We start from the raw sequence: 16,442 nt of genomic DNA on the forward strand, positions 1-16,442 counted from the left end.
GGTTTGCAGGCAAAAGCACTGTAAAACTGTTAATTGAAATATTTTTTTTATGATACAAATCAATTGGCTTCCGACAGACGAGGGCAAGTAGTCACGTACATATATGTACATAAATGATTTATCGTTTCATTTTATAATGGAGTTCCTAGTTCCCGCCATAAAAATTATGTTGAAAAAGTTTATATAATTTCAATTGGAGAAAAAACCTTGAAAATTAAACCATTTTCTGTTCCAAATTTACATGAAAAGAAGAAAGCATATTTGTTAACATACATACAAGCATAGCTATAATAAAACTGATATAATAGGCACACTACAATAGAAATTTAGTCAAATAAAAATAAAAAAACGATTCGCTTATAAAAATTTAATTATTAATTCGTTTCTGTTCTCAAAATGTGTAATATTTTCTGTATTTATTTTTGTTTTTACAAGTGATTTTAATTTGAACATTTGGTGTTCGTTTTTACACACATAGTTATCAACTTTTTTTATGTGAAGATTTGGTGAACGCTATAAATTAATTATTGTACTCAAAAACAAAATTTATAATGGTATAACGAATGTATTTAAGAACAACCTCTAAGATTTATGCTATTATTATATGGTTATTATGAGTATAATTATTATTATGAATGAAAACATATACTATATATTATGAAGTAAAACATTATGAACGGAAACAAGAAACAACAACAAATAAAAATTATTTAAAACAAAAACTTTGACTACTTTAATTGACAATCAATGACTTTGACGATGGGAGTTTAGACGATTTCTTCGAGTCTACAGAAATCAGTTCAAGCACCGGAACTTAAACAATATCCACAATATTTTGCCAAATACATACAATACATTTCGATTTCTAATTGAATCATTCGATTTTATTTCAAACATATTTTAAACTTTTAATAAAATTTTTCAAATCCCATAATATTGCCTTATTCCACACCATTTTTATAAGCTATACACTATTGTTTGGAGTAACTGGTCTTGGTTTTGCGATTGAGGAACCGATACAAATAAAGTATACGCTTCTGTAATTGTTTCCACTTTGTTGGTCGCGCAATGGGATACTTGGTTTTGCATAGCATTTTACGTTTACGCAGCAGCACTTGATATTCATTGCCCGATACACCACGCAACCATGATGGTACTGAATATAATACTCTCGTGGGATGTAGACGATCAGAACCTAGTATGTCGATATAATCATTTTGACCAAAAAGCGCACGCTTTTCAGACCACGCATTTTTCGGTCGATAATCTGGCATTGGCAATTTCTGTCCATTATCCCAGTGAGGGAGCAGACCACGTTGATGTAGACGCTCCTTATAACCATAGCGGCGAATGAGGGGACCTTTGGCACGCTTTTCCTCGAACGAAAGATGGCGCAAGCCCACTGCACTGGTTGGTGTGCTGGTAATTGTTGCGGGAATATTTATCCATTTCTGGAGGAATGGCTGATTGGTTGTGCAGTTTAATGCCTTGCGAATATTATTTGTTATCCAGGACATCTCAATTTCTGGATATTATTTTATTTGGGTTAGGTAATGAGAATATGCCGGAATAATTAATATAAAGTAACAACAAAACAGCTGTTTTATGCTAGCGTACGTTCAATGCGCAGTTGAAACACAAGGAGACACAAATAAAAAATTTTATTTCTTATGGAAGGCATACACACAACAATTAGTTAGTTGATTGAGTTTGGCTAGAAATTGCCCTTGTCGCTACTTACGACACAACTTTTAATACAATTTTGAGGCCAACTTCATTTTGAATATTCACCTCGTTGCTTAAACATGAGTTCGGAAGTTGTTGCTTTACTTATTATTTTATTTCGCGCTCTCTTCGACAGCCGAAATAAAATGGCGAAATCGTTTGAAATCGCACGACCAACCCAAACACGATCCAACTAACACAACCAACTTGACAAAATATCAAAAAAATTTGATTTTCATCCAATCAGTCGGTACAACTCATACAACTGCCCCATATACGTAACAATCAGTTGTACAATTCGATGAAATTGGTACAATAATTGGTGCGTGTATGCCTTCCATAACAGCTTTACCAACAAACTTGTGTAAATATGTATGTACATATATGTATAAGCGTGCATCCATATCGACGCAGATTTTTGCAAGCCGCGTAAAAATACAGTCAATCCCGCCATAATCAAAGATACAGATTTTTATGGTTTGTTAAAAATAAAAATATAATATGGCACATATGCGAGTGCGGATACTTAAGCGAGTGGTACTTAAAACAATAATTTCTATGTATTTCAAAAAACAAACAGTGAGATGCAGCAGGATATAGGCACTTAAGAGGATGACTTTCATTTAAGCGGGGTACTACTTAACCGGGTATCACTGTACACATAAATCAGAGGAATATTGAATATTTTCTTTGAAACATTTCTTGACTTGAATATCGGCAAATAAACTATGTTGTCAATTTTATTCTAATTATATTTGAATACTTATATTTGCGGCGTTGTCACTTTTTCTTTCTCGTACAAATATCAAAAATTGTTCAATTTATGATTTTTAGCTTTTGCCATCGTCGCAAAAAGACGCTTGTTGGCAAAGGCATGCTCGGGTAGAGTAATGGTGTTTGTTTTTATGAATGATGCGAGTTTGTCTGTTGAAAGTGCTCTTGCGTTCATGAATGAAAATGTTGTTGTTGTGTGTTTTTCTACAAATTTGAGCATTGGGAGATGGAGGAGTTTCACCACTGCCAGCTCGGCAGGAGAAATTTTAACATTTTCGCTTGAACAGAGCTGAGCGTGGAATAAAAATTATGCTCAAAACTATATACATATGTATTGCTGTAACGTTGGTCCGTCGACACTTTGACTCTTTGACAAAACGTGAGCTTCGCCATTGGTTGTCCGTGTGAACGGAAATTTCGAATGAAGCATTGAGTGTACATATTTACATACTTGCATATGTTGCATGTAGCAGTGGCGGATTTGCAGTCCTAGTCGCTCTAGGCCCCATGCCATGTGCCGCCCCTTTCCCAGCACCCATCATTATAGACTAAAGACATAATTCATGAATTTACTTTATTCCCACTTTTAATTGATTCAGAAAATTGTTTAACTAAAAGCTAGCGGATAAAGCTAGTTTATAATATTTTCCGAGATTTCAGGGATGATTGGACATTTAAATAAAACATTTAAAAAGGGTTTTAGGTTTTGTTTTTAATAAAATAAATGTTTTACTCGTATAATGTGTTACAAAACTCGTCTGCACTTAAGCGCAGCAAAATCATTAATCAAATCTTCGCAATCCAATTTGCTTAAAAAATCAGCTTCTATGTTAAGCACAGCAAGATCGTTTTACCTCTGCTCCGTCATTGTTGTGCGTAAATAGTTTTTCACTCTCCGCAGAACAAGAAAACGATCTTTCTCCAGTACAGTTACTGGCAGGTGTACACACACACATACGAAGAGCAATATCCACGTTTGGGTAAATGGTTTGAAGACCTTCGGTTCGTAACCATTTCAACAAACTGACTGCACTCTTTCGCTCCTCATTTTTTATGCTGCAGTGAGAACTAAAATATAGACATTCTTCTGTAAAATCGTCTTCTAAGTCAGTAGAATAAATCATTTGCAATGCCTTGGCCTTATCTTCGACTTCTGAGATGATTAGATTCGTCAGGTTGGTAATAAAGTAAAATTTATTGTACAGCAATTTATAAGCATCCCGACGTCTTTTCAGTTCTTCTGACAATGTATCAATTGCTACTAAAAAAGTATTTATTCTAAAATTTTCACGGTCATTTTTTTGTTGCATCTCTTCACCTGTATTTGTCTCGCCAGGAAGCAGCTTATGCTTTCGATTGCGTCGAAAATCTTTTTCGTATTCCTATACGAAGGACAGTTTTTTCGCTTTTTTTCGAAATCATCGAAATTCTCTCTTGTTTCGCCAACAAAATGTATTAAAGCCTCGTACAGTTCTATGACAATGGTAATGTCAATTTCCACACTCTGAAGTTTTTTACTTGTGGCGTTAATGCGATCTAGTAAACATCCCCAAAAAACAGCCATGAGGGCCGTTTCAAAACGTTCCAGTTTCCAGTTTTTCGATGGTGACTAGCGCTTTATGGATTTTATTCCAGGATTCGCGTAAACTTTTGCATGCGTCTGCACGAGCTGACCAACGAGTCGTTGATAGACTTTTGACGGTGAAATGGGTTTGAAGGAGTTCCCAACGCTGAGTTGTCGCTGCAAAGAAATTGTATAACTCTTGGAGTAGGGAAAAGAACGAACAAGCCTCTTGGCTGCTTTCAGCTGCACATTCACCTACTAAATTCAGCGAGTGTGCTGAACAGGGAACATAGTCAGCAAGGGGTGAAATTTCCTTTATTTTAGCCTGCAGGCCGTTATAATTGCCTGACATGTTAGCTGCGTTGTCATATGATTGCCCGCGGCAGTTTGAAAAGTCAACTCCCAATTCAGTTAAAGTTGAAGTAACAGCATCTGTCGTTTATTGTGATTTGTGGCCTGTGTTTGGAATAAACTTGAGAAACCGTTCTACAGGTGATCCATTAGGCAGGACGTATATGATTACATAAGTGAGCTGGTCTACGTGAGATATATCCGGTGTCGAGTCAATGATCAGAGAAAAATATTTTGCTGTTAATATTTCCATTACAATTGTTTCCAAAACTTTATTTCCCATAAGTCCAATGAACTCTTCGCATGTTGTTGAAGAAAGATAACTCGTAAATCCCGAGCCTGGATTTCCATAACGTGCAATGTGTTTAGCTAAGAACGGATCGAACTCGGCGATAAGCTCTAAGGACATTAAATAATTTCCATTGTGGATTGATCCTCTGAAGGGCAAACCACTCTTTTCAGAATGTTTTTCCAGTAATTTATTTCTTCATCTAATTGCATTGTTAATGCGCGGTCAATGCGGCCTAACACGTTGCTTCGTTCTTTCATATGCAGAACAGATAATTTGTGAGTAGGCGAATTCTCATGAGTTGACACTCGATTATATGAATTTTTCCAGTCATTGAAACCTCCTTCTTATTTGTCGAACTGACTCTCCCCGCCATTAAAAAGCAAACAAGCCCCACAAAAACCACATCCAGTACTTTTGGAATAAATTATCCACTTTCGCGGAACTTTTTCACCATTTAGAAGCTGACGTTCGAATAAATGTCTCGACAACAGTCGCGCTTTATCTTTGTAAATGCGCTCACTCTTGGGAAAATCATTTTGGATGTTTTGATTGGCTCCGTTCTTACAAATGTGATCACGCGTGAACTCGTCGATTGTCCATTTAGCTGGATCGTCGTTGATTTCGTAGAGCTCCTGGTCCGGAGGATTGGGCTGCACTCCTACTCCTGCCACTCCTGGTACGAGTGGGATATCTTCGACTTGTTCTTTTGATATACTTGCCACATTGATAAAAGTATTTTCACTTGAAGACACTTTAAAAAAATTTCAAATAAATATCTGAAAAACTGAGGGGGTAGTTTGCGAATATGCAGTCAGTCCGATGGACATGGGTGGACTAAGACTTACCGATCTAAACGGGGTTAGATATCCGAAATAACAGCACTTGGTCGGATAAAATTCGGATCAATTCCGGTAACCTAGAACCAGTTGTTGTGGGCAATGAATGGCTTGCTTGGAGTCAAAGCACCACCCAAGGCAGACGAAGATCTCGAGTTGCCGCGAGAAACGAGAGTGACTTTTGCGCAGCTTGGGTCTGGAGCAGGTGAAACACCTACTTATCCAGAACAAACCCCGACATATCGAACATATGTCCAACGTGCAATGAGTCTACGCATAACAATATCCACCTCTTTGCATACCCTGCTAACCCTACTCACCTGACACCCTCCTCCCTTTAGGGGAGCCTACGAAACAGCACGTTTCCTCGCCCTACCGTTGGATGACGTCGATAACAACTAATCTAATCCTTACCATCCTAACGGGGATTAGGCAACCGTTACAACAACAACAACCAAATCTACTCAGCTTGTCACGCTAATAATTTATATGTACATTTCGATGCTTTCTTCTGGGTGTTGCAAACTTAGTGGCAAACTTAATATAACCCGTTCAGGGTATAAATATTGCATAGAAAAAATAATGTAATTAGCCGTGTTTTATTTGACCATCACAAGCTAATAGCTTAATTTGCTGGTCAAATAAAACACGCCTGTTTAAGAAGTGGTTCCTTGTTTCAATTTTTATTGGTAATGCTTTTATGAAAACTAATTGTATTCTTGTTTATTTCACAATTTACTGCAGAAACTACAAGGTTAATACATACATAATGAATGAGGTTAAACTGAATCGGTTAGTTGACACAAATTAGCTTCTAATTAATGCAATTTATTTTGTTATTTTCAACTAAAGTGGTATGTGTAATAAAATGCTTATCATTAGGTTATAATGCAACTTTTTCATTATGCATTCTTGTGAGCATAACATCGCATAAAAATGTTATTTTACCACAAGGTATTGGTGTTTTTACTTAAAATGTTGGATGATAAATTACTTATTGCGTCTAGTTGATTCAGAAGCCGTGGGGGGCGGTGGAGGACCACGTTTGTGCAACTCTTCCAAGTAATTCACAATGATAGTGGTGCGCTCCTCTTCCATGTGGTTCAATATTAGATAGCTGGAAATGAAAAACAAAAAAATTAATATATATATATAAAATATTAGCAATTGCAACAGATTTTAAATCGGCGTACCGTTTATCGTTCTTCAGTATATCCTGTATTTCCTTCAGATGATTCGGGTTGTCTTTAACAACTTCGCTACTTTTGTGTGTTATTAGTTTACATTCCTGTAAAAGCTCACGCAATGCAGTCTTGGCTGCGAGAGTTTTGTCTTTAATATAATCACGAAATTCGCGTTCACATTTATCGGAATTGTTATATTTCAGATAACGTGGATCTTCTTTGATAGATTTTTTGATATCCTTCCATGAACTGGTCAGCTCCAGCGCTGACAATTCATCGAGCATTTCACGGAATTTTTCACGCTTTCTCTTCATCAGTGTGTCGATGTGTTCGTTGAAAAGCCTAAAAATATGTTACATATTAGTAGGACAAGTTAAATGTATAGATTTCAGTGCAGTAAACTTACTTCTCACGATCATCTCGATCCAGTGTCTCAATTAGTTCCCACCGACTATCCTTACGTAGTTGCCGTTTCACCTCCTTCCATGTCAGATCTGGATTACGTACCAAGTCCGTCAGCAGCGCATTGAAATGACCAATAGCTTCATCCCGTTTGTGGTGCTCCCGCTCTTTATCGCGATCGCGCAAATGCCCGGCCAATGTGCGTTGAACCTCCTTCTCACGTTCGCGTATACTTTGTTCGGCACGCAATTGCTTTTCACGTTCCTTTTGTAGCCGCTCCGCTTCATCATCCTCGCTATTAGTGTGACCCCCTTCATCGTCATGTTGCTCGCCTTCCTCATCCTTCATTGACAAGGGCAAATCGTTCATATATTCATTATTATTATTTTTTGTTTAAGTAATAGTAAGAAACTTACCGACTCATCGTGCTTTTTCTTCTGTTCGCCATTCTTCTCCTTATCTTTGTCCTTTTCTCGCTCCCTTTCTTTGTCTTTCTCCCGCTCTTTATCCTTCTCACGCTCCCTATCCTTCTCACGCTCTTTACCTTTGTCCTTGTCACTGCGATCACGGTCGCGTTCTCGACTGCGGCTACGGCTGCGATCGTTGCGCCCACGTTTGCGATCTGACTTACGTTCACGATCCCGTTCCCTGTCACGTTCACGCTCCCGCTCGCGTTCCTTCTCACGCTCACGCTCTCGCTCACGATCCTTTAGCTCACGTTGTTTACGCTTCTCTTCTTTCATGATGCGCATAAAGTCCTGGAAGTATTCCTCGCGATAAGTAGAACTCTCCACAGCACGATAACGTGTATCGGCATCGAATTTCTTCTTGATGTCATGCCAACGTGTATGCCGGTCCATGTCCGACCGTTCGCGCAACATTTCTATGAAATCTTTGCGTATCTAAAATTTGTTAGAGGTACGTAGTGTGTGTTTTGGGATGTGCATTTGGATAAATGTAGCAAGTGCAGTCAGGAAGATACAAAGAGAGAAAACAAATATGAAGAATTAGACGATTTCAGGCATTGGCTTTCGTTTTAGCTTACACCATAATTTTATAGGCACATAACAGGGGCTTATAGATGACGCTTACTAACTAACTTAATAGTCGACAATCATAACTTAAATAATAATTATACTTAATTATGCTGCAAGAGAAGTTTCAAGATTAGTAGTATAATTAAATGGCGTCGAATGCTGAAACAGAAATTTATTGATGACTTAATTATGAGAATCCAACAGTGTAGAGCTGAAAATTAAAAATATTATTGTCACAAATTAGAGAAGCAATGTGTATGGGCACTTTGTCGACGGACGGACGGACGGACAACAATGACATGTACGTGTGTTATATAATAAGAATACATATAGATAATGTATTGAATGCTTTACTTTATGAACTTACAAGTAAAGCCCGTCAGTAAAAGTCAATATTTCACATTCGTTTGACATTTTTGAAATGGTAATAAGTGTCACGTGCCATAGATTATGATTTACTAGCAAAAAATCTATTAAATATATATATTCAAAATATGCACTTCTGGCACGAATGTGAAATATCGAATTTTGAAATGCTTATTGCACTTGCGGCTGTAACAAAAATTCTAAATGTATGAAGTTTAGATTGAGTTTTTATTCATACTGTTTCTGTCTCTTCTCGCTCAACTCCCACTCCCGCTCTAGTTCAAGCTCTGCCACACTCAGAGACCAGAGACTGGAGACTCGAGCGCCAACATTAACTAAACTGCCAGCTGTTGGGAGTTTGGCATGTCTTGTCGTCTGCCTAATGCCGTTACGTCTTCTATGTGTCCATTGCGTTTTCCATCCATCAATATACACCATTTGTCTGTGCGCATCCAAATAGCTTCAATATGTAACATGTGACGTGCCGACGTTCCTGGTGGCAGAAGGGTAAATCACCAAGTTTTATCGTTGATATACAATAATTTGCATTTGTTTGCTGTTTGTTTAATGAAGTCAACGTTGATCTGATTTGTTTTTTGCATTTATTTACTTTTTTATTGTATTAATGCTTTCATATTTGCATATAAATAACTCACCACGAGCTCGAGCTAGATAGACACAAACAATTTGGGGAAAACGTGCCGAGCAGGCGTGAAGGTACTAACGAACAGGCAAGTCACTGGGTTGATGGGTGGTAGTAGTAGGATGGACATGGTTGCCTGGCGGATCAATGCAATTTGATGCGGTCGTTGGCAGCTGGATGACCATGAATTATCAATCAGTCACACGTTACGCTGCTACATATTATTTGCTGCGTTTTCCTTACGTTTATACTGCTGCCTAAAAACGATATTTAGCAATTTTGCTTTTTTTCTAAGTCAACCAACTTTTACACGGCAAAGCAAAATAATATTCGCTTTAAACACACTTCAAGCAGCTGACCTATAATCACATGATTGGTTGCAATTGACTATGTTTTTTTGTAGTTGGTTGACAATTTGTTGTTCGTGCGTAGTTTAGCCGACATTTATAAGCGTTGAAGTAGTAGTGGTAGATTTTTTTGTTTGATTTGTTTTGAGATTTCAAGATTAGAGTGAAGAAAATTTTTATAAAAAATAAAAAGTATAAACTTTGCTGTGAAGCATTAACAATATAATAAGTGTATATACAAATAGAGACGTATGAAAAATTCAATTAATCATTTAAAAATACGAATTACTAAATATTTAAATAAGAAGTACGTTTGCTGCGGCCCAAAACCCAAATTAACTAAGCTAACAAACGCATTCTCGGCCCGCATGCATTTAAGGGAACACGCACATACCTGTTCCTTTTTTTGTATTTTCTCCTCTTTTTCTTGACGACGCACATCTACAATATACTCGTTAAAGAGGCTCTCACGTTCGCGCACCTTTTCGATAGCTTTATAGCGGTCATCTTTGCCATAACGCTGACAAAACTCACTGAATGAGGACCTAAGCGATGTGTCCAAGGAAATAAATATTTGTAAAAATTATTTTTTATAAATTCTGATTTGCTACGAACTTTCCATGCAGCTTTGCATCTTCCATAAGCTTGCGAAAATCTTCGCGCTTTTGACGCATCTTATTGCGCTTCTCCTTGCGTTCCTCTTCGGCGCGATCTTTAACGTACTTTTCAAACACCTGTTTGCGCTCTTTGGAGGTTAGCAACAAGTAACGTGGATCGAAAACAATTTTGTGTAGCTCCTTCTCCCAAGTGCTGAATGCTGATACCTAGCGATTGAGAATGATTAGCACCAAGCATGCACATTCAAAGACAAAGGTTTAATTCACTTACATCTTTTTCACGCAACATTTCTTTGAACTGTTTGACACGTGTCTCCAATGGCACTACAGCGCGCTCCTTAGCCGCGCGTACCTCGGCTTCTACGGCTGCTTCGTTGGCATCCGCCTTCCTGGTTTGCTTTGCGGCTGTTAAAAAATAAATGTCAATAAATAAAATATCTTTATTTATTAATTAATTACTTACATAATCGGGACTTCTTCGTTGGTACTTCTTCCACACTGGATTCAGATTCAGTGCGTATTTTGATAACTTCATCATCTTCTTGCTCTTCTTCTTCCTCTTCCTCGGGAATTTCAACCTCTTTTTTCTTCTCTGTCTCAATCTTTTCGACCTGTTTCTCCGCAGCGACACTACCAGCAGCCTTTAACTGCTCCGGCGGATTGTTGACTGCTTTGTCTACGTCGGCACGGTCTATCAAATCGTCGGGTCTTTCCCAAACAGATGTGCGTGTGGAAGGATTATAGAAAAAAACCCTCGCGTCACCTGTCCAAACGACACACCATGGTGTACCAGCAATGGGAGTACTTGAAATAGGACGTGATTTATCTACTGGTTTTGCTGCTGTTGCCGTAACTTTCTTTTGTTGCTCCTCCTCTTTCTTTCGTTTTTCCTCTGCCACCTTCCTGGATTCTTTTTCCAGTGCCGCAGCTTGCGCCGCTTTGGTTTGTTCGATGGGTTTAAGATTGGCAGCAGCTGCTGCAGCGGCGGCGGCTGCGGCTGCGGCAGCAGCAGCATTGTATGCCATAGCCTGTTCATAACCGCCGGCTGCCGGCGTCATGTGCATAAGTGCAGGATTGGGCATCATGTGTGGTGGCATGGTGGGTGCGACTTGGGGCGCCACTGCCTGTTGCGGTGTTGTCCCCGAATGAGCAGCCATTCGTGCTGCTTCCATGTCGCGTAACGCTTGTGGTTTCTCCCAAACGCTCTCGCCGCGACCGGCATGATAGTAATAGGGACGTCCGTCAGGTGCACGATGTTCGGACCATTCAGCAGCGCGTGCAATTACAGCAGGATCAATTACACCAGGTTTTATAATTAAATTTTTTGCCGGTTTGTCTTGCACCGGCGGACCGTGTGGTGGATGCATGTGCTGATTCCAGGGCATACCCCAAGGTGCTGGTCCACCAGGAAAACCACCATAACCAGGAGGAGGCATTCCAAATGGAGTTTGCGAGAAATTCGGTGGATGCATACCAGGTGGAAAGAATGGAGGTGGCTGTTGGTGCATTGCAGGTGGAGGCTGTTGTGTCATTGGTGGCGCACCGCTTGGTACTACATTTGGTGGTGGCTGCGTCAAGGTCTGTTGTGTGGGTGGTGGTTGTGACATCATATTTGGTGGTGGATGTTGCGTCAATGTATCTGGTGCTTTCATGGGTGGAGCAACCGACATGGGGGGTAACTCCTTTTGCGCATCTATCATGCCACCTTGAGCGTGACCACCCGGCTCTGGCCCTTTAACATTTGCATCCGCAAGCTGTGCGTTATTCTGTTGAGTTTGCTGCTGAGGTGGTTGCTGTTTTTTATTCACTTCCTCAATTTCTGCTTGAGTCATAACTTTAATATTTTGACCTTCTGGTCTAGTCCATGTTGTTTCACGTGTCATGGCGTGATAAAAATAAGATTTGCCATCATCTGTCTTAGTCTCCACCCACAGTTCGAGTGGTGGCCCGTTTGTCATATTTGGTGGGCCATTTTGATTTTGTCCCTGCCAATTCGGATCAAAGTTTCCCGGTCCGCGTCCGCCAAAATTACCGCCACCCCCTCGAGCACCACCGCGACCAAAAGGCATTATATGAATACCTCCTCGTCCACCACGGAAAGATCCGGGTGGTCCACCAAATGGCGGCATACTAAAAGGTTTAGCAGCAACAGCACTTTGATTGTTTGGAGTCCTGAATATAACATATTGAAATTAAATAGGTTATCAAGCAACATAAAAGCATTTTGCACGCATGCTAATACTTGTGGGTTTGTGTGTGACAATTATAATAATAAAAAGAAAAAAGTTAACTTTAGTTTCACCGAAGCTATTACACTTTTATCGGGGAGTTTGTCTAACAGCTTATGCTTTGGTAGTGTGTTAAGGATATGAAAAGTTGTATACATTTTTATTTTTGAATTCCCGGCTAGGGTTTTTTAAGGTCACAAATGAAAAAAAAAAGTTTTATGCGAACAAATGATACGTGGGCATTAAATTATATGTATATTATAACATAAACGAAGATACTTCGTAAAGTCTAACTTCAACATTTCTATAACAGTCGGGTCTACTTAACCGGGACGGGACAGAACTGTCAACTCGGCAGATTTTTGCCGCTTCAACCCAAGACAACTGCAATTTTTACGACCAATATGTTCACACAAATTAACTTATCAATAATTTTTTTTTGTTACGTACCATTGAGATTCGCCTTCGCTTGTATCTGGCGTTGCTTGTCCCGCATTTCCATTTATATTAGGGGTTGAATTGTTTTCCTGAGAAGGCCCAGCCGCACCATCTTTAGATGGTGAAGCCGCTTCGTCGCCAGATTGTACATTATTTTCAACGCTGCCTTCGACTTCAGCGTCCATAGTCACTAAACTTGAATAATAAATAACCTTTTCTTACTTAAATTCAGAAAATACTTCTCTTAGACAAAGTATTCACACACTTTTCAAGAAAAAAATAAAGATGTGTCTTTAAAATCGTTGCATATCGATATCAGTTAAAAAAAGTCGTGGAAGATTTGTTCTCATATAGGGTTGCATTTATGAAAACTCTTTTAAAATATTTATAAATATTGTAAGAAGTATTAATAAGTATTACAAACTAAATGTGTTAAGTAAATATTAAGAGCGAATACCAAGAAGTAGAGAGCATACATATATCATATGATAAAACCCAGAAGTCAGGGCTACCGAAACTCAAGCACAATGAAAGATTTAGCGTGGAAACCAGCCCATACATAACAACTTATAAAGCTTTTTACACAATAGTTTCGGTTAGAATTGTCAATTGGGTATTAAGGGCCGTTTTCGCAACTAGCTGTTAGTTAAGTTCTGGTTAACATAACCAAGAATCTTTGTTGCGGTAAAGAACTTTTTTTAACCATTTTTTTACCTTAAGAAACTCATCCAAACTACCACATAACTTTCTGTTAGCGCTGTTTGGTAGTTAACGGGTGACTTAACACGTTGGTGGCTTGCAGATATATTCCAAACATTTTCTGAAAATTTTTAATGCAACATTGGCCAACTGTTTGACATGTATGCAGCAATCAGCTGTGATTAGCTAGAAACAGATAAAAAAATATTTTGATTCAAAGAATTGTACTTCCCACAATAGCGTTGGCTTTAGCTTGTTTTAACGTTTTTTATTTGATTTCCTCTTGTAATATACATATATGTAAAAAGTGTCAAACCTTTTGCAAAAATAAGTTTAACTTTAAAAATGGAACAGGAAGGTGGATCGACTTATGTAAGCATTTATTTACCATTTATTATACACAAATTAATCCGCAATAACATCATTTAGTTACATCCGTTAACATTGGAGTCTCAACTATTCCTCAATTCTTTAGAGACTTACAGCCAAAAGTACAATCAAATTGACACAAACTTATGTGATATGTTGAACAATATTGTGCTCGGTATACAAAAGTTTTTGGATCAAAATCCCGAACCCATTGTGGCTACGGAGAAAACTAAGTTAGTTCAACGTAATGATTTAGCAGCAATACAGAGTATTTACCACTGCAACATTTGCAAAAAGGATTTGGGCAAAACGGCTGACAAAGCTGCACTACATCTAGTGGCGAAGCATGAAATTAAAGCCAATCCAATCAACAGAGAAAAGAAAAAAGCTCAGAAGAAAGCGGCCGAAACTAAGCTGAACAAATTGCCGAAAAGTATGACAAATTTACATTAGGGAGTCCGTTATTTCGCAAGTTGATTGTAGTTTTGCAAGCGCCCCGGGAATTTACATTTTTTCCCTAAAAACAAGTATCCCACGTACACTAGCTCTTTATTTTTAATTTAAACTGTGCCAAAATTATTCTAATCAACATCTGTTACCCACGTACATGTACATATGTATATCATGGCATTATTAGGTAATTTGCTTAGGAGATAAAAAATTATGTCAAAAGATCAAAAATTCGCGTGTAAAATGTATGGAAAAGTTAAATTATTTATTGGAACCTTTTCTACCGCAAAAATTGAAACTTAAAATGCGTTTACCCAAAAAAATAAACTTGTTAAATAGAGGACACCCTAATCGTACATATGCAAAACAAATACGTATTCAGATTACAAGTTGATTGAATTGTTTATTTATAATATTTTATTTGTTTATATTTTGCGCTTGTAATGTAGAAGGTAGAGCATTGGTTATGGGCGATTTTGCGAAATTTTTTGCTGATCAATTGCAAGTTGCAGAAAAAATTAAACAAATTCCAGAATATGAAGTCATAGAGAATGCATTGCTAACAGCGTTAAAAAAGGCGGTCCCTAGCAAGAGTATCAAATTATATAAATTTGGTTCGCGTATTACTGGCATTGGAGCGCGCCATTCGGATTTGGATATCTACGTTGATATTGGTAAAAACGATATATTACTATAGTATATCTCTTGTGGGTATCTAATTTATATATGTGCATTTATACGGTATTCAAATTAGGTGGACAATTTAATGTTTTCGAGCAAACTGCCAGCGATGAAACGCTTAATAACTACGATCGCATTTATGAAGTCATTAAGAAAAGTTCTATCGATTGGGATCAGATTCGTGCTATTCGTGCGGCACGTGTACCTATAATACGTATGACTAATAGAAAGACAAATATTGAATGCGATGTTGGATTTTCAAACAGTCTTAGCTATTGCAACACGCAGTTGCTGGAGTATATTTTCCAACAACAGCCATTAGGTTTGTTGTTTTATATAACAAAATGCCGCATGTAATTATATTAACATTAATCTCCATTTTTATTTAGCACGTCGACTTTGTATTTTTATGAAAAAGTGGTTGGAGCGCACGCGTTTGAACGAACATATCACCACATATTGCATGGCTCTGATGGTCATTTATTATCTACAAGTCAAAAAGTGCTTGCCCTCAATTGAGACGCTGCAGAAGAATATGTTAGCCAATGTTCTGGTTGGACGTAAGCAAACTTTTCCAATATGTTTTTATATACTATAAATATATTATATATAATTTTAATACATTTAAACACTATAAAATTTCGATGTTACAGCGTGGATCGGCAACTTTAATAACATACCGTTGAATACTTTAGGAATGCAAGAGATTGGGGTCAGTCCACCATGTTGCAAGCAGCACATTAAAGAATTTTGTCAATATTACGCAAATTTCAAGTACGATTTGCATGTCGTTTGCCCCTATTTTGGACGTCCAAATATAGAAATTAAAAATTTCGAAAACTTAATGCCAGAACGGTAATTATGAAAGGTTTTTTTGTTAATATCGATGTTAAATATATATATATCTTACAGTTATACCAATTATATTACAAATGACAACACAGCTACAAAAGAGTGGGGCTTACAACTGAATGCCCAAATCGTTGTACAAGATCCGCTTCAATTAAATCATAATGTTGCAAAGCGTTGTAGCAAATTGCACCTGAAAGAATTAGTAGACTACTTGAAACAATCCGCCGAAATTTTAGTCGATTCTAATTAAAAGTACATATTTTTCAATTCCTATTTTATTTCTTACTCAATAATTTGTATTAAATTTTTTGTTTGTGTACGTTGAATTCCTTTCTATTAACATGACCGCGTAGTTCATGTCTAATAAATATAATTTTTGTACGATTATTAATGAAGTGCCAGTCAGTGGTTTTAAAAATCTGAAATCAGTACAAATATTATGCTTATATATTACAAATAAATGCTTTACTACACATATATATGTACATTTAAGAAATGTATGTTTATAATAAAACTTTTAAGAATAAAAAGGTGCTGAAAATCAAAATTTTTTTTCTTTGCAATGACTTATTTTCGATTTGGTAAAC

At 37.6% G+C, this 16,442-nt stretch overlaps 3 protein-coding genes across 5 annotated transcripts; 1 reads left to right on the forward strand and 2 right to left on the reverse strand.

Annotated features, from left to right (window-relative positions):
* Positions 1 to 856: 856 nt before the first annotated feature.
* On the reverse strand, positions 857 to 1,608 carry LOC126767984 (39S ribosomal protein L51, mitochondrial). Its single transcript, XM_050485822.1, has one exon. It carries the CDS (start codon positions 1,515 to 1,517, stop codon positions 972 to 974), a length of 546 nt encoding a protein of 181 aa, XP_050341779.1. The 5' UTR covers positions 1,518 to 1,608; the 3' UTR covers positions 857 to 971.
* Positions 1,609 to 6,209: 4,601 nt separating this feature from the next.
* Positions 6,210 to 13,096, reverse strand: LOC126767911 (transcription elongation regulator 1). 3 transcript variants are annotated; one of them, XM_050485661.1, is made up of 9 exons: positions 12,817 to 13,091; positions 10,602 to 12,310; positions 10,410 to 10,543; positions 10,137 to 10,345; positions 9,916 to 10,066; positions 7,545 to 8,030; positions 7,133 to 7,470; positions 6,736 to 7,068; positions 6,210 to 6,659 (listed from the first exon to the last, which is right to left on the reverse strand). In XM_050485661.1, exons 1-9 carry the CDS (start codon positions 12,987 to 12,989, stop codon positions 6,533 to 6,535), a joined length of 3,660 nt encoding a protein of 1,219 aa, XP_050341618.1. In that variant the 5' UTR covers positions 12,990 to 13,091; the 3' UTR covers positions 6,210 to 6,532. The 3 variants fall into 3 exon arrangements, with proteins under 3 accessions (XP_050341618.1, XP_050341621.1, XP_050341619.1); XM_050485664.1 differs by lacking the exons at positions 6,210 to 6,659; positions 6,736 to 7,068; positions 7,133 to 7,470; positions 7,545 to 8,030 and adding an exon at positions 9,396 to 9,561 and having other exon boundaries at positions 12,817 to 13,096; XM_050485662.1 differs by lacking the exons at positions 6,210 to 6,659; positions 6,736 to 7,068; positions 7,133 to 7,470; positions 7,545 to 8,030 and adding an exon at positions 9,396 to 9,725 and having other exon boundaries at positions 12,817 to 13,096.
* A 614-nt stretch (positions 13,097 to 13,710) lies between these two features.
* Positions 13,711 to 16,402, forward strand: LOC126767949 (terminal uridylyltransferase Tailor). The gene is made up of 7 exons (XM_050485779.1): positions 13,711 to 13,875; positions 13,933 to 14,305; positions 14,772 to 14,996; positions 15,077 to 15,325; positions 15,393 to 15,563; positions 15,657 to 15,858; positions 15,916 to 16,402. The coding sequence occupies exons 1-7, from the start codon at positions 13,849 to 13,851 to the stop codon at positions 16,103 to 16,105; spliced, it is 1,437 nt and encodes a 478-aa protein (XP_050341736.1). The 5' UTR covers positions 13,711 to 13,848; the 3' UTR covers positions 16,106 to 16,402.
* Positions 16,403 to 16,442: the final 40 nt, after the last annotated feature.

This window comes from Bactrocera neohumeralis, chromosome 2, assembly GCF_024586455.1.
Source record: "Bactrocera neohumeralis isolate Rockhampton chromosome 2, APGP_CSIRO_Bneo_wtdbg2-racon-allhic-juicebox.fasta_v2, whole genome shotgun sequence".
Classification (NCBI taxonomy): Eukaryota; Metazoa; Arthropoda; class Insecta; order Diptera; family Tephritidae; genus Bactrocera; species Bactrocera neohumeralis.

Excerpts from the sequence above, each read along its gene's own strand:
- LOC126767949 (XM_050485779.1), top strand. The coding sequence starts at position 13,849 with ATGGAACAGGAAGGTGGATCGACTTAT. Across the intron at positions 14,306-14,771 it reads GCTGAACAAATTGCCGAAAA|AAGGTAGAGCATTGGTTATG; the intron begins GTATGACAAATT and ends CTTGTAATGTAG. Across the intron at positions 15,564-15,656 it reads AGCCAATGTTCTGGTTGGAC|CGTGGATCGGCAACTTTAAT; the intron begins GTAAGCAAACTT and ends TCGATGTTACAG.
- LOC126767911 (XM_050485661.1), bottom strand. The coding sequence starts at position 12,989 with ATGGACGCTGAAGTCGAAGGCAGCGTTGAAAATAATGTACAATCTGGC. Across the intron at positions 8,031-9,915 it reads AAATACAAAAAAAGGAACAG|ATACGCAAAGATTTCATAGA; the intron begins GTATGTGCGTGT and ends AACAAATTTTAG. Across the intron at positions 7,069-7,132 it reads GATCGAGATGATCGTGAGAA|GCTTTTCAACGAACACATCG; the intron begins GTAAGTTTACTG and ends ACATATTTTTAG.
- LOC126767984 (XM_050485822.1), bottom strand. The coding sequence starts at position 1,517 with ATGTCCTGGATAACAAATAATATTCGCAAGGCATTAAACTGCACAACC.